The sequence below is a fragment of the Scyliorhinus torazame genome, chromosome 7 (assembly GCF_047496885.1).
Source record: "Scyliorhinus torazame isolate Kashiwa2021f chromosome 7, sScyTor2.1, whole genome shotgun sequence".
Lineage (NCBI taxonomy): Eukaryota > Metazoa > Chordata > Chondrichthyes > Carcharhiniformes > Scyliorhinidae > Scyliorhinus > Scyliorhinus torazame.
In genome coordinates, this window is record NC_092713.1 from 176,873,691 (window position 1) to 176,900,432 (window position 26,742).

Sequence of the window (26,742 nt, forward strand, 5' to 3'; positions counted from 1 at the left end):
CGCCGCACCTGACAACTGGTGCGTCGGGGCGGAGAATCTGCCCATATTTATCCACGTTATCCTGCATCTGCCATACATATGCCCACTCACTCAGCCTGTCCAAATCCTGCTGAAACATCTCTGCATCCTACTCGCAGTTCACCGGCCCGTTTAACTGTGTATCATCCCCAAATTTGGAGATAATACATTTAGTATTTAATATATAATGTGAACAGTTGGGAGCCCAGCACAGATCACTGCGGTACCCCAGTAGCCATGCCAGTCAGAAAAAGGCACTGCTGCTGGCGCTCCTGCTGTTTGCTTCCTGTCTGCTAACCAGCTTTCTATTCATCTCAAGACACTGCCTGCAATCCCATGCGCTTTAACTTGACATATGCGAAGTGAAACTTTATCAAAAGCCATAGAATCATAGAATCCCTACAGTGCAGAAGGAGTCCATTTGGCCCATCGGGTCTGCACCGATCCTCTGAAAGAGCACCCAATCTTGGCCCACTCCCCACCCTATCCCTGTAACCCAGTAACCCCACCTAACATTTTGGACACTAAGGGACAATTTAGCATGCCTGTTTAAAAGAAATAGCTAAAAACGATGTTTTTAAAAAATGTCTACATACCTTTAAAACACTTGTTAAAAACATTACCTGTTATTTTCTATCCAAATCTATTATTTAAATATTTGCTTTTAATGGGTGTACCCAAGCTGCTCGCGTCATAAGGGGGCGGGGCTGCACTCCTCCTTCTCCTCGCTTGAGCCTGTGCATACCGGGGCACTGGAGGCCCAAGGCTGCCAGAGAGAAATTAAGGTTTGTCCTATCATCGGAAAGTCCACACATTTGTCTTTCAAAGTCGGCGGTCCGTGGCTTCCTGCCAGTACCTGAAAAGTCCTGTGCTAATGACGTCTCTCACTCTGTATATTTTGACTCCCTGCTTGTATCATACATTGCTGCTCGTTAATGGTAGCCTCCTACTGCAACCTTATTACCCTCCCATCTTTAGATGAACCCAATCAAGATGAGAGATGATGAAGCAACTGTTGAATTGCTGCCTCGGGAAATGGTCATTTCAACAGGATCACTGGGAAAGTCGATGAAGGGGATCAGTACCAATGAGGATTCATTTTGTCAGGTGTGTGCTGGACGTGATGTTCCTGTCTGAATCAGGGTACCTCAGGATTAGATGGATATGTGAAACTTGTCAAATGATCTGTAATGATTGAGGGAGATGATTCCTTAAGGGACAGATTATATTTGATGAAGAAATGTTTTTATTTAAATTTAGAGTGCCCAATTAATTGTTTCCAATTAATGGGCAATTTAGCATGGCCAATCCACCTAACCTGCACATCTTTGGGCTGTGGGGGCTAAATCCACGCAAACAAGGGGAGAATGTACAAACTCCACATGGACAGTGACCCAGAGCCGGGATCGAATCTGCGACCTCTGTGCTGTGTGACAGCAGTGCTAACCACTGTGCCACCGTGCTGCCATATGAAGAAATGTTTGAGAGAAGAGAATGTGGTGGTGTAGATTTAGATTATTTATTTAGACTTAGATCGTTGCATGCATGAAATATATAGGACATAGGATAGATATGCAATGTAAACACATAGACATAGACATTGGAGTGTAGTGCTACACAGTACAGAAGATGCGTGGAAAGATCATTTCAATCCATAAGATGATGTTTAAAGAGTCTGATAGCAGTGGGGAAGAAGCTTTTTTTAAAACCTGTTAGTGCGTGTTCTCAGACTTTTGTGTTTTCTGCCCAATGGAAGAGGTTGGCAGAGAGAAAGCCTAGATGGGAGCGGTCTTTGATTATGTGGCCCGCTTTCCTGAGGCAGTGGGAGATATAGGCAGTCAATGGATGGGGGGCTGGTTCGTTGTGAAATGAAAAATTAATTAAAAATCGCTTATTGTCACAAGTAGGCTTCAAATGAAGTTACTGTGAAAAGCCCCTAGTCGCCACATTCCGGCGCCTATTCAGGGAGGCTGGTATTGGAATGGTGATGGAATGGACTGTGTTCGCAACTCTCTGTAGTTTCTTAGGGTATTGAGACATACCAGGCAGTGATGCAACCATTGGATGCTTTCCAGTGGCATTGTCACTGGACTAGTAATCCATGAGCCAAGGTAATGCCATAGATTCGACCTGGGTTCGAATCCCATCAAGGTAGATGGTGAAATTTGAATTCAGTAAAAATCTGGAATTAAAAGTCTCATGCGGATAAATTAAACCATGTTGTGATAAACTGTGAAGGAAATTGGTCATTAATTGGTCATTAAAACATGCTGCTGTGCAGAGACACCTGGGTGTGCTAGTGCATGAGTCGCAAAAAGTTGGTTTTCAGGTGCAACAGGTGATTAAGAAGGCAAATGGAATTTTGTCCTTCATTGCTAGAGGGATGGAGTTTAAGACTAGGGAGGTTCTGCTGCAATTGTATAAGGTGTTAGAGAGGCCACACCTGGAGTATTGTGTTCAGTTTTGGTCTCCTTACTTGAGAAAGGACGTACTGGCACTGGAGGGTGTGCAGAGGAGATTCACTAGGTTAATCCCAGAGCTGAAGGGGTTGGATTACGAGGAGAGGTTGAGTAGACTGGGACTGTACTCGTTGGAATTTAGAAGGATGAGGAGGGATCTTATAGAAACATATAAGATTATGAAGGGAATAGATAGGATAGATGCAGGCAGGTTGTTTCCACTGGCGGGTGAAAGCAGAACTAGGGGGCATAGCCTCAAAATAACGGGAAGTAGATTTAGGACTGAGTTTAGGAGGAACTTCTTCACTCAAAGGGTTGTGAATCTATGGAATTCCTTGCCCAGTGAAGCAGTAGAGGCTCCTTCATTAAATGTTTTTAAGATAAAGATATCGTTTTTTGAAGAATAAAGGGATTAAGGGTTATGGTGTTCGGGCCGGAAAGTGGAGCTGAGTCCACAAAAGATCAGCCATGATCTCATTGAATGGTGGAGCAGGCTCGAGGGGCCAGATGGCCTACTCCTGCTCCTAGTTCTTATGTTCTTATGTCATAAGGATCAGAAAGATCCTCTCCCCATCCCAGAATCAAATTAATCCCATTAACCAGCTCTCTCTCCCCTAAACCCGATGTGAATCTTACCTGAATTCCTCATCATAGCCTCCAGGATCAGCTATTCCCCCTCTCTCTATTTCACAATGATTCACAGAAAAGTTAGTATTCTCCTCAACCCAAACCAAACAGATATGCCTGAATTGCTGCCCCTCTGAGGCCAATACTAATCCGGCATTTTGATCCCCTTTCAAACCATTGCACAAGACTTGTACAAATGTTGTTGCTGCTTCGTAGCTGTTGGTCTCCATTTATTCTAACATTATTCAGATTTATGTTTCTCTGATTTAGAGTGAACCTTACAAATGGGAACAAAGCTGCTTTTTATGTGGTACACATTTCCAGTTGCGATAGCATTTGTCTTTTTTCATTGTCACAATTGTGACCTCTGGTCACAATTCTTGCTTCCCTTATTTTATGTAGTTTTCAAAATAGTGTGAAAGTTGTTATACTCACCCAAGTGGCAGTGCTAGTTCTACAGTCACTGTTCAAATAACATTGTTGAAGATGTCTGAAACTCCTCACTCTAGCTGGACTCTTTGGTTGCTTTCGTGGATTGTTCGTAATGAAGGGTTGCTTCATGTAGTCAGTGGTTCAAGATAAGGGGGTCTTGAAATGATGCCTAAGTTTCTGCAGAGCAATCAATGACTCATTATTTTTCACGGGGACTGCCGGGAACCTGCAGTCAGTTTTATTTTGTTAATGGGCCTCACTGGCTGGGCCAGCATTTATTACTAGTCTCTAATTGCCCTTTAACTTTCTAGGCGAGATCAAAGTGTATTTAAAAGCCAAGCACATTACTGCGATTCTGGAGTCACCAGGTAAGGACAGCAGAATTTCCCCTAGTCTAAAGGGCCACATCAATTTTTACAACAATCGCCAATGATTTATTGATGGCCATTAGACTTTTCATTTTATGTCTGGAAGTCGAACTTGGATGCCCAGAGCATTATTACAGAACCCCCATCGGTCGGCAAGAGAAAGAGGAGCAGAAGGTGGAAAGATTTTGGATAGGTGCTAAAGTAACATGGTTGTTACGGCAGGGGATTTTAATTTCCCCTATATTGAATGTGACTCATTTAGTGCTAGGGACGTGGACGGGGCAGTGTTTATAAGGTGTATTCAGGAAGGCTTCTTGATGCAAGATGTAGATAGTCCAACTAGGGATGGGGCAATAGTGGATCTGGAATTGCGGAATGAGCCTGGCCAGGTGGTCCTGGTTTCAGTAGGGGAAGATTTTGGGAGTAGTGATAATAACTCCGTAAGTTTTAGGGTACTTTCAGATAGGGATGAGGGTAACCATTGTGTTAAGGTGCTAAACTGGGGAAAAGGCAAATGACGATAACATTGGACAGGAATTGAAGAATTTGGATTTGATGCGTCTGTTGCAGGGTAAATCACAATCGGACATGTGGGAGTCTTTCAAGCGACATTTGATTAGAATTCAGGAAAGTCACGCTTCTGAGAGAACGAATAGTAAGTATGGGAAGTTTAGGGAGCCGTGGCTAACGAGGGATATTGTGAACATTGTCAAAAAAAAGACGGAGGCTTTTGTATGGTCTAGAAGGGTGGGGGAACAGTCAAAATCCTCGAGGAGTACAAAGAAAGTAGGAAGGTACTTAAGTGGGAAATTAGGAGGGCTAGGAGGGGTCATGAAATGTTCTTGGCAAGTTAGAGTAAGGTGAACCCCAAAGCTTTTTACTCATCGGTAAAATCCAAGAGGGTGGCCATGGAAAGGATTGGACCACCTATGGACAGTGTGTTGACCCAGAGGAAATGGCGAGCTACTAAATGAGTACTTTGCATCAAAGAAGAGGACTTTCTGGAAGATGATTCTTGGGTAAGGTGTATGGACAATCTGGTTGTCATCGAAAAGGAGGAGGTACTGCGTCTTTTAAAATACATTAAGGTTGATGCGTCTCCTGGGCCTGATGGGATTTACTCCAGAATACTGAGATAAGCAAAGGAGGAAATTGTTGGGGCCTTAACTGACATCGTTGTATCCTCATAGCCTGCAGGTGAAATCCCAGAAGACTGGAGAATGGCTAATGTTGTACCACTGTTTAATAAAGGTAGCAAGGATAATCTAAGAATCTATAAGCTGGTGAACCTCACGTCGGTAGTCGGTTAATTATTGGTGAGAATTATCAGGGACAGGATTTATATCCATTTGGAAACAAATGGTCTCATTGGCGATAGACAACATGGTTTTGTGAAGGGGAGGTCGTGCTTCACTAACTTTATCGAGTTTTGAGGAGGTGACAAAGATGATTAATGAGGAGAGGGCAGTGGATGTTGTTTACATGAACTTCAGCAATGTGCCTATGGCAGACTGGTACAAAAGGTGAAGTCACATGGTGGCAAGATGGATACAGAACTGGCTCTGTCACAGAAAGCAAAGGGTAGCAGTAGAAGAGTATTTTGGTGAATGGAAGGTTGTGACTAGTGGTGTTCCACGGAGATCTGTGTCGGGGCCTCTATTGTTTGTAGTATACATAAACGAATTGGAGGAAAATGTGGCTGGTCTGATTAGGAGGTTCACGGATGACACCAAGGTTGGTGGAGTGGCAGATAGCGTTGAAGATTGTCAGGGGATACAGCAAGACATAGATAGGTTGGAGGTACAAATGCTAGCTAATGCATTTTGGTAGGTCTAACACAGAGGGGTAATATACCGGAAATGGCAAAATTCATAGGAATATAGAAAGTCAGAAAGTCCACAGATCTTTGAAAGTGGCAACACAAGTGGGCAAAGTAGTAGAGAAAGCATACGGAATGATTGCCTTCATTTGTCGGGACATCGAGTATAAAAACTGGCAAGTCATGCTCCAGTTGTATAGAACCTTGGTACGGTCGCACTTGGAATATTGCACACAATTCTACACAACTATTGCACACAACCCTTGGAGAGGGTGCAGAGGAGGTTGTTTGGTCTGGAGGTTGTTAGCTATGCGGAGAGGCTGAATAAACGCAGACTGTTTTGATTAGAATGACTGAGGTTGAGGGGTGACCTCAAGAGGTCTACAAGATTATGAGGTGCATGGATAGCGTGGATGAGCAGGCACTCTTTCCCAGGGTGGAGGGGTCAGTCACTAGGGGGTATAGGTTTAAGGTCCATGGGGCAAAGTTTAGAGGAGATGTGCGAGGCAGGATTTTTACATAGAGGGTGGTGAGTGTCTGGAATGCGTTGCCAGGGGAGGATATGGAAGCAGATACATTAACGGTGTTCAAAAGGCATCTTGACAAATACATGGATAAGATGGGTTTAGAGGAATACGGCACAAGGAATGCTGAGGGTTTTAGCCAAGGTTGGCATCATGACTGGTACAGGCTTGGAGGGCTGAAGGATCTGTTCCTGTACTGTATTACTCTGGGCCTCTGGATTACCAGTCCAGTGACAATACCAATGCACCACAAACACCCCCACAGAGCAGCTGCAGTGAATGTTCAATGTCTAACGCCCACCACTTGGGAGTGATAGAAATATAGCACTATTGTCTCATCCTCCATGATTGAACCGTTATCCCTTCGTCTCCGCACTCTAGCTGTAGCTGGAAGATACACAGTAAATCTCGGGTCAACAGTTACAGTCCAATCCAGTAGTCACCACAAACTGATGATCCGCAGACTTATTCTCATAAGTGACTGTCACAGGTTCAGAAATATGATACTCACACACCTGTCCTTGGAACCCCGACAAATGCTGGGTGTGGTCGGATAGTGGTTGTCGGAAGTTCTGATTGCACCGAAGACATGGCTGCTCCAATGCCGATTACAAATGGGCAGTGTTGATCTCTTATCTGCAGAGAGATAATAGGTTCCCTGTCCGATTGGAGAGTCCTTATGACTAACGTAGCTAGTCAATCTTGTGTTATGAAAGGGTTTGCCTGGGAGAAGTCCGTGTACCTCGTCTGTCCTCCCCTTGGTGGGTACCCCCTCCTTTGGGTCGGGTAGTCTCCTGCTGCCCGTCTTTTAAAGGGGCATTCCTGTTGCCAGCGATCTGCACGGCCGCAATTAAAACATGTATTGTTCCCTCTTTATCGGCCCCGTCCTCTTTTCCCAGTAGACCAATGGCCCCTTAGAGGGGCGGCAGTTGTGAAGCTGTTGGTGCATATGGTGGGCCATAAAGAGAAGCTGAGGGTCCATTTGGGTGGGTTTGATATCCTACCCCATGATGATCCACTCACCCAAGGTCACAATACTGGGGTTCCAGCTGGTAAGCCACCGTATCTGCCGCTGGTTGGGGTCTCAGATCATCATTTTTCATTACATACTCAGTCTTAATCTTTGTAACTGAGCCTCCTTCCTGGCTTACACCCTCCTTCCAATAACATCTGACTGCCCTGGCCCTGTCCAATTCATGTTATTACATTTCACGGCAGTAGCCACGGAAGGTGGTAGGCAATTCATTAACATTGCACAATATTGAGGGGAATTCTGACCATTTTGGTACGACAAGTCGCCTGACTGCCCACAGTAGATATCATTGAAACATTCCAGAAATTCCTCTGGCTCTTCAGTCTTTTTAGGTTTGAGGTCAAAGATAGCAGAAATGTTTATGGGCTTTTGAAATGTGACATTCAACGCATTCAGGATTTGTGCCTGTCGATCATCGTCCAAAGCATGGGCTTGCTGAAGTGCGGCGTGGCTTGCATAATTCAAGTGATTGAGATGATTGCGGTACTCTGCTGGGGTCATAACCTGCTGGACTAGGGCCCAGAGATCCCTTGAATCAGCTTGATACACTGAGATGGTAGTTCTCAGATGATCCACGAAAGCAGCAGGAGATTTCTTCCTGTCTGGGATTGCAGCCAGAATAGCCATCATCTCACTGGGTCTCCATGGGAAATAAACGTCTGTCGTGGGCTGGGCGGCCGCCGTTACAGCATCAGGGTTTGGTATTTTCCGAATCGGCAGCTGTCTCAGAGTCTCACTAGGGGGCGCTCTAGCGGATTCCTCTGGCTCTTCAAAGACTTCGACGTCCTTCCCTTCCACTAGGGGGAGCTCCGGCTCCTCATAACATTCCCATCCTCTTTCTTTGTTCTCATACTTTTCTGTCCTACCATATCGGTCTGAAGGGATCTAGGTGGTATGCCTGATTGTTTCTGGATAGGATCAGGCCCCTCTCCCATTGTTCGAGATCGGGTCCTCGAGCTAACTGAGGTTGAACAGAGCTCCCCTTTTCTAACAGACGGTGAAGATGCTGAAATAGAACCCAATTTATCAACCGAAGGGGCTGGAGAGGCTGGCATGATTTGAATCTGGGGAGCAGTGACTAGATATAAATTATGATACCCTGGTGGTTCCGGAATTAGTGCAGGCAATGCTACTGGTGCAGTCGGGACTCTACCCGACATGGTCCAATTCTCTGGGTCCTCGTCTGCTTCTGTCAATGCAAGGCCAGCCATTGGACTACGTAGCTCATTTTTTTTCTCGAGTCCACCCTCTCTTTACTTGCGCGTTTTTTGAATGCACACTCCTTTTTCAAGATCTCCAGAGTTTTCTGGTTCCCCCTTTCACAAATTGGAATCCCCATTTTAAAGGCATTTTCTTGCCAACTTAATAACATGATCTCATCCCTCTCATGTTGACAATATTGTCCCCATAATCTAATTAACTCTTTAGCTTTCATACTTTGGCTCTCTTTTTTTAAAATTATTTGCCGATTTATAACCAATGGCAATTTTTGCTACTTGGCAAAATTATTTTAAAGGTTTTAACAGTGTTCTTTTAAAACTTAAAATGTTTGAAAATTCAAATTGAATTACTGCAACCTGCAAGCTTCGCTCTGATCTCAACTCAGAACTGAATTTACGATTTGCTTAACACAAACTTGTATGACTTTTACAACTTTATCTTCTTTATCTTATATAATTCTTTATCTGAACAATTTTTCTTTTAACAAGTTTTTCTTACATTCACAAAAATGGCTGCGGAGCAAAGTCAACTGTCATCTCCAGATTTACACTTTTTAAAATGGTGTCAGTGAGTTTCTTTAAGTTTCTATTAATTCACAAAGAAAATGAGATAAACATTATTTCAAGTAATTCAAACTTAAGATTCTGGCTATTTCAATCAATTGCTTGCTAAAATAATTAACTTTTATCAAAGAGGTGGAGAAATCCACTGGTTTCGTTTAATTAATTCAAACCGTAACTTTGCTGGAGTTTCACTGACTCGAAAGAAAGGTATCCAATTACACCACAAGCTGCCTGTTATCTCAAGCTGCTGTTAACCCTTTGAGAGATTTCTGCTTCAACTAACATGCAGCATCCAGTTTGTTTTAAAATTCATCGTTTCTCGCCACTCCAGTCCAACGATACAATTTTAGCTTAATCAACTATAGTTTTAAAAACACTCTCGTGGAACTAAACCATCTTTCCAGATGTCCCATCAGTTCATCAAAAACACTTGTAGAACTAAACCGTCTTGCCAGATGTCCCATCAGTTCATCAAAAACACTCGTAGAACTAAACCGTCTTGCCAGATGTCCCATCAGTTCATCAAAAACACTCGTAGAACTAAACCGTCTTGCCAGATGTCACATCAGTTCATCAAAAACACTCGTAGAACTAAACCGTCTTGCCAGATGTCACATCAGTTCATCAAAAACACTTGTAGACCTAAACCATCTTGCCAGATGTTCCATCAGTTCATCAAAAACACTCGTAGAACTAAACCATCTTGCCAGATGTCCCATCAGTTCATCAAAAACACTTGTAGAACTAAACATCTTGCCAGATGTCCCATCAGTTCAATTTTCTAATCCCCAGACTCACCTTTGATTTAGTCGAGACGATCTTTCCTTACCAACCAGTGACCAGACCAATCAGACCATGAGAAGAGGGGGAAACCAATGTGTGTCATGTTCCAGCTGCACACATTGTGGGCCCGTTTCCACTTTCCTTGTCCAAAATCAGTCTAATTCTGATTTTGCAGTTGGTCGATAACCGTCTGGAGAAATCCTGGGTTTCCGGCACCAAATGACAAAACATTGAATTCTTTACCTGTCAGTCTGGCCTCAATAAAACTCGAGATGGATTTGTAGGCATAGTATTATTTATTTTTAACCAACTTGCAAGTCTGACTCGCTTCTCAGGGACACAGAACACAGAATCAGTCTGGACCCCTTGGAAACGAATGAGGTCCGAGACAAAGGGATCTCTGCAAATACATTCAAATGGCATCAAGTTGCACATACAGATTCCCATAGGTCATCCTATACCCCTCCTGACCTGGCCATACATCCTAATTGGCTCACTTCTCATTCCTTAACCCTGGGCCTCTTGTTACCCAGCATCCTTTTTCCCTCTTCTACCAGACACTCCTCCCCCTTCCTTGCCATGCTTGCTGAAATCCTTTGTCCTTTGTGAACTCACTAGAATTAAACTGACCTCTATCTACATTACTGTAACTAATATTTAAACTTACTATTTTATATCACATTTGTCAACACCGCAGTCACAAAGCCACACACACACCGACACCCCCACACGCACACACCCCACACTATTATAGGAAGGATATTATTAAACTGGAAAGAGTGCAGAAAAGATTTACTAGGATGTTGCCGGGACTTGATGGTTTGAGTTATAAGGAGAGGCTGGATAGACTGGGACTTTTTTCCTTGGAGCATAGGAGGCTTAGGGGTGATCTTAGAGAGTTCTATAAAATAATGAGGGGCATAGATAAGGTAGATAGTCAACATCTTTTCCCAAAGGTAGGGGAGTCTAAAACTAGAGGGCATAGGTTTAAGGTGAGAGGGGAGAGATTCAGAAGGGCCCAGAGGGGCAATTTCTTCACTCAGAGGGTAGTGAGTGTCTGGAATGGGCTGCCAGAGGTAGTAGTAGAGGCGGGTACAATTGTGTCTTTTAAAAAACATTTAGATAGTTACATGGGTAAGATGGGTATAGAGGGTTATGGGCCAAGTGCGGGCAACTGGGACTAGCTTATGGTAAAAACTGGGCGGCATGGACTGGTTGGGCCGAAGGGCCTGTTTCCATGCTGTAAACGTCTATGATTCTATGCCAATGACACACAACCCCCCCCCCCCACACACACTCTCACATGCAATGTCACAACCCCACCCACACAAACCCGAACGCACTCACACATATACCCGCACCTCGACACTCGCATCCCCACAACCCCTCCGCCGTATACACACACCCGCACACATGCACACACACACCCCATAAGCACAGACCCGCACACGTGAACACACACACACTAACATTTTCAAGCAGCCACACACTCGCGCGCACACCGCACTCTCACACACCAACACAAACCCTCACACCCAACTATATACTCACACACTCTCACATGCACCCATATACATACCACCCACAAACACGCACACACTTTCTCACACATCCACACTCACCAAACAAACACCCTCACACACCCGCACACATACCCACACTAGCTCACAAGTCCACATACACACACACAATCACGCGTGCACACTCAAACCCCTCACACACCTACACATCCGTTCACACAAGTACCTACATATATCCACACGCACATGCACACTTACACACACCCATGGACACAAATTCAACAACACATATGCACACACACCCACAAACGTCCAAATACCCCCACCCGTGCGCACACACACACTTACACACCATAGTCGCAAAGTCACACACATGCCCACAAGCCCCTCACATACACATACTCACATGCACACCCACACACACATTCAGGCAGACACCATTAACATGCACCAACTACACACAAACTCATCCACAACAAACTCACCCGCACAGACACACCCCACCACACAGCAACACACAAACAGACACACACCCACACAGTCATGCACCCACAACCTCAAACACAGACACAATCTCCCACACAAAATTACATACACCCGCACTCTGACACATAATAACTGCCACACGCAGCTACACACAAACTGACATGCCAACCCAGACACTCACATAACACCCACAGAAACAAACACACGCACGCACCCACGCATAGACACACACTGGCTGCCACACACACAGACACATCCTCACAGCCCCTCCTCCATACACATACACGCACACATTCACTCACACACCAACACGCAAACACACCCACCCTCCCACACACACGCTAACAGAGACTCCCCCACCCCATTCGCACAGACCCCCACATGCACATACTAAACAGTCAAACACACTCAGATACTCAATTACTCAGCTGGACTCGCGCACTTATACACCCATACAATCACACACCCTCACACCCAACCACATACACTCACGCTCTTACATGCACCCACATACATACCCCCCATACACATGCGGCCACATACACACACACATATGCGCACCTTTCCACACGCACACACACAGACACCCCATCCACACCAGCACGCACATCCACACAGATAAACACACACCCACATACACACACACACAAACCCACACATTTCCACATCGACACATGCAAGCACACCCTAACATACTCACAGCAAGCCCTTCCACTCACGAACACACACCCATAAGCCGCAAGACACATATACACCCCCCCCACACACACACACACATACACACCTAAATACACCACACACACACACACACACGCTGACCAGAAACTGAAAATGACTAGCCAAATAGTCAATTTGGATGCAGTAGCAGTTCAGAAGCAAGGCATCCTGTGGAGAGTAACTCACCTCCGGACTCCCCAAAGCCTCAAACATCTACAAGGCATAAGTCAGGAGTGTACTCGGATGCTCCCCATTTGCCTGATTGGCTACAGCTCCAACACTCAAGAAGCTCCATACCATCCAGAACAAAGTAGCACACTTGATGGTTACATCTTCCATAAACATTCAAACCTTGCATCACCGATGCACATTAGCAGCATGTGTACCATTTACAGGATGTTCTCACCACAGCTCCTTAGGAATCACCTTCCAAACCACAGCCACTACCATCTTGAATGACAAAGGCAGCGTGTACCTGGGAACACCACCATCTAGACATTCCCTTCCAAGTCACTCATCATCCTAACTTGGAAATATAGCACCGTTCTTTCACTGTTGTCCGGTCAAAATCCCGCAAACCCCCCCCAACTGCACTGTAGGTCTACCTACACCACATGGCTGCAGCGGTTCAAGAAGGTGGCTCAGCACCACATTCTCGAGGGCAACGAGGAATGGGCAATAAATGCTGCCCTAGCCAGCGAAGCCCTCACCTTTAAAACATGCACACAAACGCACACACACAAGTACTCGTGCATGCACATGCGTGCATCTTTCAGATTACATGGATACATATGGAAAAGATAGGAGCAGGAGGAGGCTTTTTGGCCTGCTGAACCTGCTCCGCCATTCATCACGATCATGGCTGATCATCCAACTCAAAAGCCTGATCCTGCTTTCCCCCATAGCCTTTGATCCCATGCTCCCCAAGTGCTATATCTAGCCGCCTCTTGAATATATTCAATGTTTTAGCATCATCTACTTCCCGTGGTCATGAATTCCACAGGCTCACCACTCTTTGGGTGAAGAAATGTCTTCTCATCTCTGTCCGAAATGGTTTACCCTGAAATACTCAGACTGTGACCCCGGTTCTGGACACACCCATCATTGTAACATCTTCCCTGAATCTAGCCTGTCCCGTCCTGTTAGAATGTTATAAGTCTCTATGAAATCCCCCCTCATTCTTCTGAACTCCAGCAAGAACAGTCCTAACCTAGTCAATCTCTCCACATATGACAGTCCCGCCATCCCTGGAATCAGTCTTTGCTGCACTCTCTCGAGAGCAAGAACATCCTTCCTCAGGAAAGGAGACCAAAAACTGCACACAATATTATAGGTGTGGCCTCACCAAGCCCTGTATACTTGCAGCAACACATCCCTGCTTCTGTACTCGAAACATCTCGCAATGAAGGCCAACCTACCATTTGCCTTCTTTACCACCTAATGCACGTGCATGCTTACCTTTATCCACTGGTGCACAAGGACACCCAGGTCTCGCTGCACACCACCCTCTCCCAATTTACAACCATTTACTTCCGAATATAATAACCTGACACTTATCCAAATTATAGTGCATCTGCCATTGATTTGCCCACTCGCCCAAACTGTCCAGATCATGCTGTAGGATCCCTGCATCCGCATCGCAGTTCACTGCCCCAACCAACTTGGTATTATCTGCAAACTTTGATATGTTACATTTTGTTCCCTCATCCAAATCATGAATATATATTGTGAGTAGCTGGGGTTCCAGCACAGATCCTTGCGTCACCCCACTAGTTACTGCTGCCAATTTGAAAAGGACTCATTAATTCCTACTCTTTGTTTCCTCTCTGCCAATCAGTTTTCTATCCACGTTAATATCTTTCCCCCAATCCCATGTGCTTTAATTTTGCACAATAGTCTCTTGTGCGGGACTTTGTCAAACGCCTTCTGAAAGTCCAAATATATCACATCGACTGGCTCCCCCTTGTCAACAGTACTGGTTACATCTTCAAAGAATTCCAACAGATTTGTCAAGCATGATTTTCCCTTCCTAAATCCATACTGACTCTGACTGATCGTGCCCCTGCTTTCTAAGTGTTCCACTATTAAGTTCTTGATAGTGGATTCAAGTATTTACCCCACTACCGATGCTCAGCTTTCTGGTCTCTCATTCCCTGCTTTCTCTCCACCTCCCGTTTTCAATGTTGGAGTGACATGAGCTACCCTCCAATCTGCAGGGACTGTTCCAGAGTGTAAAGAAACCTGGAAGAAGGCCAGCAATGCATGTACTATTTCCAGAGCCAGCTCCTTAAGCACTGTTAGATTCATATGCTCTGGCCCTGGGGATTTATCCGCCAGTATGGGCCAGGGTTTAGAGAACACCAAAGTATACCATGGAGTTCACCTGACATGCAACTTTTAGTAGATTTTGGTTATGAAGAGCACAAGGGCCCACTTTCCACGTGTTGTGCAACAGAGATCTTAAGTAATTTTAAACAAAACAATGTTTATTCTATGAATCCAGTTAACCTTTTAGAAACACACAGTAAACATCTCATCTAGTACCAACCCAATACTCCCCCCAAAGATACAGTACTCTATAGGTAACCCTTAGTAACTTTCCTCACAGCCATAAACCAGACAAAAAACCCTTTTACCCAAAACAGTAGGATAGTAGTGTTATCTTTTCCGTGGCTCTGCTGTAACTACGGCAATCAGTGGATTTGCCTTTCTTTCTTTGATATCTATGTTCTCATGCTCAGAGTCGCCAGGTATCAAATCATACCCCACAAGGTTCAACTGGCTATCGATCAAAGAGCCAAACACCAGTTCGTTAGTTCAAGGTCAAGGGCACTTAATTTACACACCCAATGGATCAGGCAACATACACTACTAGTTAACTACACCTATCGACTAAGACAACCTGTACTTACCTTCAGGCACCCGGCTTACGTCAGAGGAACAGTGGCCATTGTCCGATTCTGGATCTATCGAGTCTGGAGAAGTAACTCCTGCTCAGTTAGGCTCATCCGTCTGGTACATAAGAACATAAGAACAAAAGAACTGGGAGCAGGAGTAGGCCATCTGGCCACTCGAGCCTGCTCCACCATTCAATGAGATCATGGCTGATCTTTTGTGGACTCAGCTCCACTTTCCTGCCCGAACACCATAACCCTTAATCCCTTTATTCTTCAAAAAACTATCTATCTTTATCTTAAAAACATTTAATGAAGGAGCCTCTACTGCTTCACTGGGCAAGGAATTCCATAGATTCACAACCTTTTGGGTGAAGAAGTTCCTCCTAAACTCAGTCCTAAATCTACTTCCCCTTATTTTGAGGCTATGCCCCCTAGTTCTGCTTTCACCCGCCAGTGGAAACAACCTGCCCGCATCTATCCTATCTATTCCCTTCATAATCTTATATGTTTCTATAAGATCCCCCCCTCATCCTTCTAAATTCCAACGAGTACAGTCCCAGTCTACTCAGCCTCTCCTCGTAATCCAACCCCTTCAGCTCTGGGATTAACCTAGTGAATCTCCTCTGCACACCCTCCAGTGCCAGTACGTCCTTTCTCAAGTAAGGAGACCAAAACTGAACACAATACTCCAGGTGTGGCCTTGCTAACACCTTATACAATTGCAGCAGAACCGTCCTTGTCTTAAACTCCATCCCTCTAGCAATGAAGGACACAATTCCATTTGCCTTCTTAATCACCTGTTGCACCTGTAAACCAACTTTTTGCGACTCATGCACTAGCACACCCAGGTCTCTCTGCACAGCAGCATGTTTTAATATTTTATCATTTAAATAATAGTCCCTTTTGCTGTTATTTCTACCAAAATGGATAACCTCACATTTGTCAACATTGTATTCCATCTGCCAGACTCTAGCCCATTCACTTAGCCTATCCAAATCCCTCTGCAGACTTCCAGTATCCTCTGCACTTTTTGCTTTACCACTTATCTTAGTGTCGTCTGCAAACTTGGACACATTGCCCTTGGCCCCCAACTCCAAATCATCTATGTAAATTGTGAACAGTTGTGGGCCCAACACTGATCCCTGAGGGACACCACTGGCTACTGATTGCCAACCAGAGAAACACCCATTAATCCCCACTCTTTGCTTTCTATTAATTAACCAATCCTCTATCCATGCTACTACTTTCCTCTTAATGCCATGCATCTTGATTTATGCAGTAACCTTTTGTGTGGCACCTTGTCAAATGCTTTATGGAAATCCAAATATACCACATCCATTGGCTCCCCGTTATCTACCGCACTGTTAATGTCCTCAACAAATTCCACTAAATTAGTTAAGCACGATCTGCCCTTTATGAACCCATGCTGCGTCTGCCCAATGGGACAATTTCCATCCAGATGTCTCGCTATTTCTTCCTTGATGATAGATTCCAGCATCTACCGAAGTTAAGCTCACTGGCCTATAATTACCCGCTTTCTGCCTACCTCCTTTTTTAAACAGTGGTGTCACGTTTGCTAATTTCCAATCCGCCGGGACCACCCCAGAGTCTAGTGAATTTTGGTAAATTATCACTAGTGCATTTGCAATTTCCCTAGCCATCTCTTTTAGCACTCTGGGATGCATTCCATCAGGTCCAGGAGACTTGTCTATCTTTAGCCCCATTTGCTTGCCCATCACTACCTCCTTGGTGATAACAATCCTCTCAAGGTCCTCAACTGTCATAGCCTAATTTCCATCAGTCACTGGCATGTTATTTGTGTCTTCCACTGTGAAGACCGACCCAAAAAACCTGTTCAGTTCCTCAGCCATTTCCTCACCTCCCATTATTAAATCTCCCTTCTCATCCTCTAAAGGACCAATATTTACCTTAGCCACTCTTTTTTGTTTTATATATTTGTAGAAACTTTTACTGTCTGTTTTTATATTCTGAGCAAGTTTACTCTCATAATCTATCTTACTCTTTTTTTTATAGCAGCTTTCTGTTGCCCCCTAAAGTTTTCCCAGTCCTCTAGTCTCCCACTGATCTTTGCTACTTTGTATGTTTTTTCCTTCAATTTGATACTCTCCCTTATTTCCTTAGATATCCACGGTCGATTTTCCTCTTTTTACCGTCCTTTTTGTTGGTATAAACCTTTGCTGAGCACTGTGAAATATCACTTGGAAGGTTCTCCACTGTTCCTCAACTGTTTCACCATAAAGTCTTTGCTCCCAGTCTACCTTAGCTAGTTCTGCTCTCATCCCATTGTAATCTCCTTTGTTTAAGCACAAAACACTAGTGCTTGATTTTACTTTCTCACCCTCCATCTGTATTTTAAATTCCACCATATTGTGATCGCTCCTTCCGAGAGGATCTCTAACTATGAGATCCTGAATCAATCCTGTCTCATTACACAGGATTACCTAGATACCTGGGTCTAGGACCGCTTGTTCCCTCGTAGGTTCCATTACATACTGTTGTCGGAAACTATCGCGGATACATTCTATAAACACCTCCTCAAGGCTGCCTTGACAGACCTGGTTAAACCAATCGACATGTAGATTAAAATCCCCCATGATAACTGCTGTACCATTTCTACATGCATCAGTTATTTCTTTGTTTATTGCCTGCCCCACCATAATGTTACTATTTGATGGCCTATAGACTACTCCTATCAGTGACTTTTTCGCCTTACTATTCCTGATTTCCACCCAAATGGATTCAACCTTATCCTCCATAGCACCGATGTCATCCCTTACTGTTGCCCGGATGTCATCCTTAAATAACAGAACTACACCACCTCCCTTACCATCCACTCTGTCCTTCCGAATAGTTTGATACCTTCGGATATTTAACTCCCAGTCGTGACCATCCATTAACCATGTTTCAGTAATGGCCACTAAATCATAGTCATTCACGATGATTTGCGCCATCAACTCATTTACCTTATTCCGAATACTACGAGCATTCAGGTAAAGTACACTTATGTTGGCTTTTTTACCTCTGTTCTGAATCTTAACACCTCGATCAGTAACCTCTCCTAAGTTATATTTCCTCTTAACTTTTCTCCTAATTTTCCTTGTCGTTGAACCCATATCTTCATGTAACAACCTGCCGCGTCGCTTACCATTAATGTTTTCACTTCCCGTTTTATTCCTTTTAGTATTCCTGGTCCTATTCACTGAGCTCCCCTCAGTCGCTGTACCTTGAACTGTCGCCCTTTTTGATTTTTGACTATGGCTTCTCTGCCTTACAATTTCCCCCTTACTGCCTTTTGTTTCTGTCCCTGTTTTACTACCTTACAACTTCCTGCATCGGTTCCCATCCCCCTGCCACATTAGTTTAAACTCTCCCCAACAGCTCTAGCAAATTGGTTCCAGTCCTGCCCAGGTGCAGACCGTCCGGTTTGTACTGGTCCCACTTCCCCCCGAACCGGTTCCAATGTCCCAGGAATTTGAATCCCTCCCTCTTGCACCATCTCTCGAGCCACGCGTTCATCCTCTCTATCCTGACATTCCTACTCTGACTAGCTCGTGGCACTGGTAGCAATCCTGAGATTACTACCTTTGAGGTCCTACTTTTTAGTTTAACTCCTAACTCCCTAAATGCAGCTTGTAGGACCTCGTCCCGTGTTTTACCTATATCGTTGGTGCCTATGTGCACCACGACAGCTGGCTGTTCACCCCCCCTCCCCAGAATGTCCTGCAACCGCTCCGAGACATCCTTGACCCTTGCACCAGGGAGGCAACATACCATCCTGGAGTCTCGATTGCGTCCGCAGAACCGCCTGTCTATTCCCCTTAGAATTGAGTCCGCTATCACTATAGCCCTGCCATTCTTCTTCCTGCCCAGCTGCGCAGCAGAGCCAGCCGTGGTGCCATGAACCTGGCTGCTGCTGCCTTCCCCTGGTGAGCCATCTCCCTCAACAGTATCCAAAGCGGTACATCTGTTTTGCAGGGAGATGACTGCAGAGGACACCTGCACTGCCTTCCTACTCCTGTTCTGTCTTGGTAGCGGGCGTTGAACTTGGACTTGCTTCTGGTGGTGCTGCACTTGGAAACTGACGTAGCCGGGGCGCCAGGTCCAAGTGAGGATGAACACATGCTTGGTGGTCTCTTCTTATGCTTGGTGGTTTCCGCGCTCTTTTGGGCGGTCCTTCAGTTTGGACCCCACGAACTGGGTAATTCCTGATCACTATGTTCGATATCTAACCAATAAATGGACGGGAGCTTGGATAGCTGGGCGTGTTGTTTATGCTTCCCTCGAACAGGGAGTGGTACCGAAATGTCTGGGACTGTAGCAGTCGCTCGAGTACCAGTCCTTTGTCTTGGTGAAGATGGGCCATCAAATGCTAATTGGTCCATAGAATCATAGAAGTTTACAGCATGGAAACAGGCCCTTCGGCCCAACCAGTCCATGCCGCCCAGTTTTTACCATTAAGCTAGTCCCAGTTGCCCGCACTTGGCCCATAACCCTCTATACCCATCTTACCCATGTAACTATCTAAATGCTTTTTAAAAGACACAATTGTACCCGCCTCTACTACTACCTCTGGCAGCCCATTCCAGACACTCACTACCCTCTGAGTGAAGAAATTGCCCCTCTGGGCCCTTCTGAATCTCTCCCCTCTCACCTTAAACCTATGCCCTCTAGTTTTAGACTCCCCTACCTTTGGGAAAAGATGTTGACTATCTACCTTATCTATGCCCCTCATTATTTTATAGACCTCTATAAGATCACCCCAAAGCCTCCTACGCTCCAGGGAAAAAAGTCCCAGTCTATCCAGCCTCTCCTTATAACTCAAACCATCAAGTCCCGGCAACATCCTAGTAAATCTTTTCTGCACTCTTTCTAGTTTAATAATATCCTTTCTATAATATGGTGACCAGAACTGCACACAGTATTCCAAGTGTGGCCGTACCAATGTCTTGTACAACTTCAACAAGACGTCCCAACTCCTGTATTCAATGTTCTGACCAATGAAACCAAGCATGCCGAATGCCTCCTTCACCACCCGGTCCACCTGCGACTCCACCTTCAAGGAGCTATGAACCTGTACTCCTAGATCTCTTTGTTCTATAACTCTCCCCAACATTAATTGAGTAGGTCCTGGCCTGATTCGATCTGCCAAAATGCATCACCTCACATTTATCTAAATTAAACTCCATCTGCCATTCGTCGGCCCATCGGCCCACTGGCCTAATTGATCAAGATCCCGTTGCAATCCTAGATAACCTTCTTCACTATCTACTGTGCCACCAATCTTGGTGTCATCTGCAAACTTACTAACCATGCCTCCTAAATTCTCATCCAAATCATTAATATAAATCACAAATAACAGTGGACCCAGCACCGATCCCTGAGGCACACCACTGGTCACAGGCCTCCAGTTTGAAAAACAACCCTCTACAACCACCCTCTGCCTTCTGTCGTCCAGCTAATTTTGAATCCAATTGGCAACCTCACCCTGGATCCCGTGAGCTTTAACCTTCTGCAACAACCTACCATGCGGTACCTTGTCAAAGGCTTTGCTAAAGTCCATATAGACAATGTCTACTGCACTGCCCTCATCTACCTTCTTGGTCACCCCCTCAAAAAACTCAATCAAATTTGTGAGACATGATTTTCCACGCACAAAGCCATGCTGACTGCCCCGAATCAGTCCTTGCCTCTCTAAATGCTTGTAGATCCTGTCTCTCAGAATACCTTCTAGCAACTTACCTACTACAGACGTTAGGCTCACCGGTCTGTAGTTCCCAGGCTTTTCCCTGCTGCCCTTCTTAAACAAGGGCACAACATTCGCCAGTCTCCAATCTTCAGGCACCTCACCTGTGGCTGCCGATGATTCAAATATCTCTGTTCGGGGACCCGCAATTTCCTCCCTAGCCTCCCACAACACCCTGGGATACATTTCATCAGGTCCCGGGGATTTATCTACCTTGATGCGCTTTAAGACTTCCAGCACCTCCTCCTCTGTAATATGCACTCTTCTCAGGACATCACTATTCATTTCCCTTAGTTTCCTAACATCCATGCCTTTCTCCACCGTGAATACCGATGAGAAATATTCATTCAGGATCTCACCCAACTCTTGTGGCTCTGCACATAGATGCCCTTGTTGATCCTTAAGAGGCCCTACTCTGTCCCTAGTTACTCTTTTCCCCTTTATGTGCCTGTAGAATCTCTTTGGATTCTCCCTTGCATTATTTGCCAAAGCAATTTCATGTCCCCTTTTTGCCCTCCTGATTTCCCTCTTAACTCTATTTCGACAATCTCTATACTCTTCAAGGGATCCACTTGATCCCAGTTGCTTATGTACGTCATATGCCTTCTTCTTCTTTTTGACCAGAGTCTCAATATCTCGAGTCATCAAAATGCTAATTGGTCGGAGTTTTGAAACCGTCTGGATTCCTTGCTTGCAAATATACATTTCGGGCTCTGAGCCTGTCTGAATCTTGCTTTGTCCATTTTACCCACTAGGCTTTGCAAGTTTCTCTGTTCCTGGTTGTAAGTGTCCATCCCAGATGGCTACACTCTGTCCTCTTTATCCTCAACACTACTGGGTCTTCTCCTGTTCTCTGACATGCCGAGTATCCTCAATCAAAGACAGGTTCTACCCTACGCTATCCTACGGGCCAAAACATTTACCTAAATTTTCAAAATACGACACATCTCTAAAAATTCCTAATGGGGCATTTAACATTCAAACCTATATTCCAGTCTCCTTTCACAAAAAGAGGAACCTCTAAATGTCTCCAACTATACTACACTCATGCTGCTATTTAACAATCAATACAATAAAAACTAATAGCAGCTTCACATTCCTACTTATCAAATGTCTATGTACAAAGAAGTAACTTTATTAAAGAAACAACAAACGCAGAATGTGTTAGAGAGGAAGTGTACAAAAAGAGTGTGGTGATTGCTGGAGTCCGAGGAAAGGGGCTCTAAGGGTGTATACTGGAGGGCGGTAGGCTCTCCTTCTCCATTTCCGAAGTCTGATTGTCTGGATGACATTGCACAATATAGCAATTACTGTGTATGACGGGTAGTATCATTTAATGAGATTCTCACACCATGTGGGGGTATCAGTGGCTGGGTCTATGTGTGGTGTAGTGTCCGGGCTGGGGGTGTTATGTTGTGTCGTCGTGTTCGGGGCCTGTGTGGTGAGGGAGGTAGAGGTGGGTAACGCACGTAATTGTACTGTTCCAGCGACGATCATGATGCAGATCATCAGGTTCAACTTCATTTTGTTTGTCCTTTCCTCCGTCTTTAAGTATCTTCGTATCTTTCTGGGGGGTACAAGCATAATATCTGTTATTATCTTGTTGCTTAATATCTCGTCTGTCTGTTTCTCCTTAATGTCAATTTTCCATTTAGAATCGTCACCATATGTGACTCCCTCATTTGTTTTTTAAACAACCATTTGGGAGACAAGAAATCCGAAAAATAGAAATTCTGTCACAGTGCGAGCACTCTCGCAGCCTGTGTTTGGTGGGCTGGGTGGGCAGACAATTTCTCAGTCCTCTGCAAACTCGTTTTTCAATCAAGTGATTCTGACATGGAAATAGCAGGTGGGGGAATGGCAACCGAAGGGTCACCGGAAAGGGGCAATAGTTGTGGCAAAGTGCATTCTTTAAACCACAGACATGAAAAAGAGCAGCAAAAGAGTTTCGAAAACAGTTCGCCGAATGAGGTGCGTATGATCCACGGCAGGGCAAGAATGAGTGGAATCCCCGGGTACGGTGGCGATCAGTGCCGTAGCTCCACTACCCGAGCTTGACTGACCAAATGTATAGCGGGTCCTCAGGCAGGGCAGGGATAAGTGCTGTTACTCCACTGCCTGAGTGATCTTCCAAGAGCGGTAGGACTTTTTGGGGTATATGGACTCCAACAAACTTGTTTCCTTTACTGCCATGTGGCGTCAGAAGAGTAGCTATTACTGTATCAAGAAATTATTCGTGAGGCTGACACACAAAATTAGAACATAGAACATAGAACAATACAGCGCAGTACAGGCCCTTCGGCCCACGATGTTGCACCGAAACAAAAGCCATCTAACCTACACTATGCCATTATCATCCATATGTTTATCCAATAAACTTTTAAATGCCCTCAATGTTGGCGAGTTCACTACTGTAGCAGGTAGGGCATTCCACGGCCTCACTACTCTTTGCGTAAAGAACCTACCTCTGACCTCTGTCCTATATCTATTACCCCTCAGTTTAAAGTTATGTCCCCTCGTGCCAGCCATATCCATCCGCGGGAGAAGGCTCTCACTGTCCACCCTATCCAACCCCCTGATCATTTTGTATGCCTCTATTAAGTCTCCTCTTAACCTTCTTCTCTCCAACGAAAACAACCTCAAGTCCATCAGCCTTTCCTCATAAGATTTTCCCTCCATACCAGGCAACATCCTGGTAAATCTCCTCTGCACCCGCTCCAAAGCCTCCACGTCCTTCCTATAATGCGGTGACCAGAACTGTACGCAATACTCCAAATGCGGCCGTACCAGAGTTCTGTACAGCTGCAACATGACCTCCCGACTCCGGAACTCAATCCCTCTACCAATAAAGGCCAACACTCCATAGGCCTTCTTCACAACCCTATCAACCTGGGTGGCAACTTTCAGGGATCTATGTACATGGACACCTAGATCCCTCTGCTCATCCACACTTTCAAGAACTTTACCATTAGCCAAATATTCCACATTCCTGTTATTCCTTCCAAAGTGAATCACCTCACACTTCTCTACATTAAACTCCATTTGCCACCTCTCAGCCCAGCTCTGCAGCTTATCTATATCCCTCTGTAACCTGCTACATCCTTCCACACTATCGACAACACCACCGACTTTAGTATCGTCTGCAAATTTACTCACCCACCCTTCTGCGCCTTCCTCTAGGTCATTGATAAAAATGACAAACAGCAACGGCCCCAGAACAGATCCTTGTGGTACTCCACTTGTGACTGTACTCCATTCTGAACATTTCCCATCAACCACCACCCTCTGTCTTCTTTCAGCTAGCCAATTTCTGATCCACATCTCTAAATCACCCTCAATCCCCAGCCTCCGTATTTTTTGCAATAGCCTACCGTGGGGAACCTTATCAAACGCTTTGCTGAAATCCATATACACCACATCAACTGCTCTACCCTCGTCTACCTGTTCAGTCACCTTCTCAAAGAACTCAATAAGGTTTGTGAGGCATGACCTACCCTTCACAAAGCCATGCTGACTATCCCTGATCATATTATTCCTATCTAGATGATTATAAATCTTGTCTCTTATAATCCCCTCCAAGACTTTACCCACTACAGACGTGAGGATCACCGGTCTATAGTTGCCGGGGTTAACTCTGCTCCCCTTTTTGAACAAAGGGACCACATTTGCTATCCTCCAGTCCTCTGGCACTATTCCTGTAGCCAATGATGACATAAAAATCAAAGCCAAAGGTCCAGCAATCTCTTCCCTGGCCTCCCATAGAATCCTAGGATAAATCCCATCAGGTCCCGGGGACTTATCTATTTTCAGCCTGTCCAGAATTGCCAACACCTCTTCCCTACGTACCTCAATGCCATCTATTCTATTAGCCTGGGGCTCAGCATTCTCCTCCACAACATTATCTTTGTACAAGAGAGAACGTATAACATTTAAAAACAAACTAACAAGAAAAGTGGGCAGGTTCTATCAGAGTATAGGACACCGTAAATCTCAATCGGTTCCTGTTTCTCATCATCTGGATACCTCAAGGTTCCATACCAAAAAGGGTCTCAAAGGGGTTATCATGGTGGAAGTCAGACTCGGAGTCATCACCAACCCCATGCATGCCAAATTCGTGCCTGGAGTTTCAGTGCTAATGCGGCGTGTGCCGATGTGGGGTCCGTTTCATCATTCCATGTGAAAAAACAGGAATTATCGCGGTGCCAGTGTTTCGAATTCTGTAAGGCGGTAGGAGCAAGGGGCGTGTCGCTATCGTTGGGTGGTGAGTCAGGTTCCGGTGAGGGCAAATAAATTGTCTCTAAGGGGCTGAACATATCATGGTCGGTGTCTCTGGGGCTGTAGTGACTGGGGCCTGGTCTGTGTGTCCAGTGTTCGGTCTCTCAGGGGCGTCAGTTGTGCTGTCGCTAGCAGCAAAATCAAGCGTTAGGGTGAAATCTGATCCTGGGGGCGGTGTCAAGGTCGTGTCTGTGGGCGTGCTGTTGCTGCTGGGGGAGGGCAGGATTAGGTTGTCAGTGGGAGGGCCTCCGTTGTCTGCTATTGCCAATGAGGTGGTGCGAGTGGCTGCACTGCGTTCCATAAACCTTAAGCTGTTTTACATGGAACCATCCTGATTGTCCATTCGGATATGTGATTTTATAAACTGAGGGGTCACTTTGTCCGAGATTGAATAGGAATGAGCTGGGGTTATATAAGGAGATCATCACTTGCTGTCCGACTGTATACTCTGTCAGGTGTACTGTCTTGTCAAAGCAGGCCTTACTCTGCTTTCGTTTAGCGCCTCGGCGTACAGCTGCAGCGAGCTGTGCTGCTTTAATATTTTCCAACATATTTTGGACCGGATTCTCATGGGTCAGGGCGGGGCTGGCCAAATCAAGTCCAAATAAATACTCGTTACCCTTCATGGGTCGTCCCGTCATGAGGGTATGGGGGGTGTAACCTGTCGAATGCGACACCGTGTTTCTAATAAACATCAGTGCGAATGGGAGCACTGTGTCCCATGTCGTGTTCTGCTGCTGCACCATTTTACTAAGTGTGGCCTTTAGTGACCGATTCATGAGTTCTACAATTATCATAGAATTTACAGTGCAGAAGGAGACCATTCAGCCCATCGAGTCTGCACCGGCTCTTGGAAAGAGCGCCCTACCCAAGGTCAACACCTCCACCCTATCCCCACAACCCAGCAACCCCACCCAACACTAAGGGCAATTTTGGACACTAAGGGCAATTTATCATGGCCAATCCACCTAACCTACACATCTTTGGACTGTGGGAGGAAACCGGAGCACCCGGAGGAAACCCACGCACACACGGGGAGGATGTGCAGACTCCACACAGACAGTGACCCAAGCCGGAATCGAACCTGGGACCCTGGAGCTGTGAAGCAATTGTGCTATCCACAATGCCGCTGGACTGCGGGTGATAGGCAATGTGGAACTTTTGCTTTCTACCAAAAATGGTCATAACGCTTTTCATGACCCTGCCTGTGAAGTGCGAACCTTGGTCCGACTCAAC

At 45.3% G+C, this 26,742-nt stretch overlaps 1 protein-coding gene across 18 annotated transcripts in view; it reads left to right on the top strand.

The window, feature by feature from the left end:
- LOC140426724 (soluble guanylate cyclase 88E-like) overlaps nucleotides 1-26,742 on the top strand; it is a 581,053-nt gene that overhangs the window by 534,213 nt on the left and 20,098 nt on the right. For 14 of the 18 annotated variants that reach the window (XM_072511824.1, XM_072511828.1, XM_072511833.1 and 11 more), the window contains one exon: nucleotides 997-1,125. The exons of 2 other annotated variants lie outside the window; for them this stretch is intronic. In XM_072511824.1, the coding sequence (XP_072367925.1) occupies nucleotides 997-1,125 (129 nt within the window). Of the gene's footprint in view, nucleotides 1-996; nucleotides 1,126-3,847; nucleotides 3,905-26,742 lie in introns of all 18 variants that reach the window. 2 more of the 18 variants (XM_072511825.1, XM_072511836.1) reach the window with 1 other exon arrangement.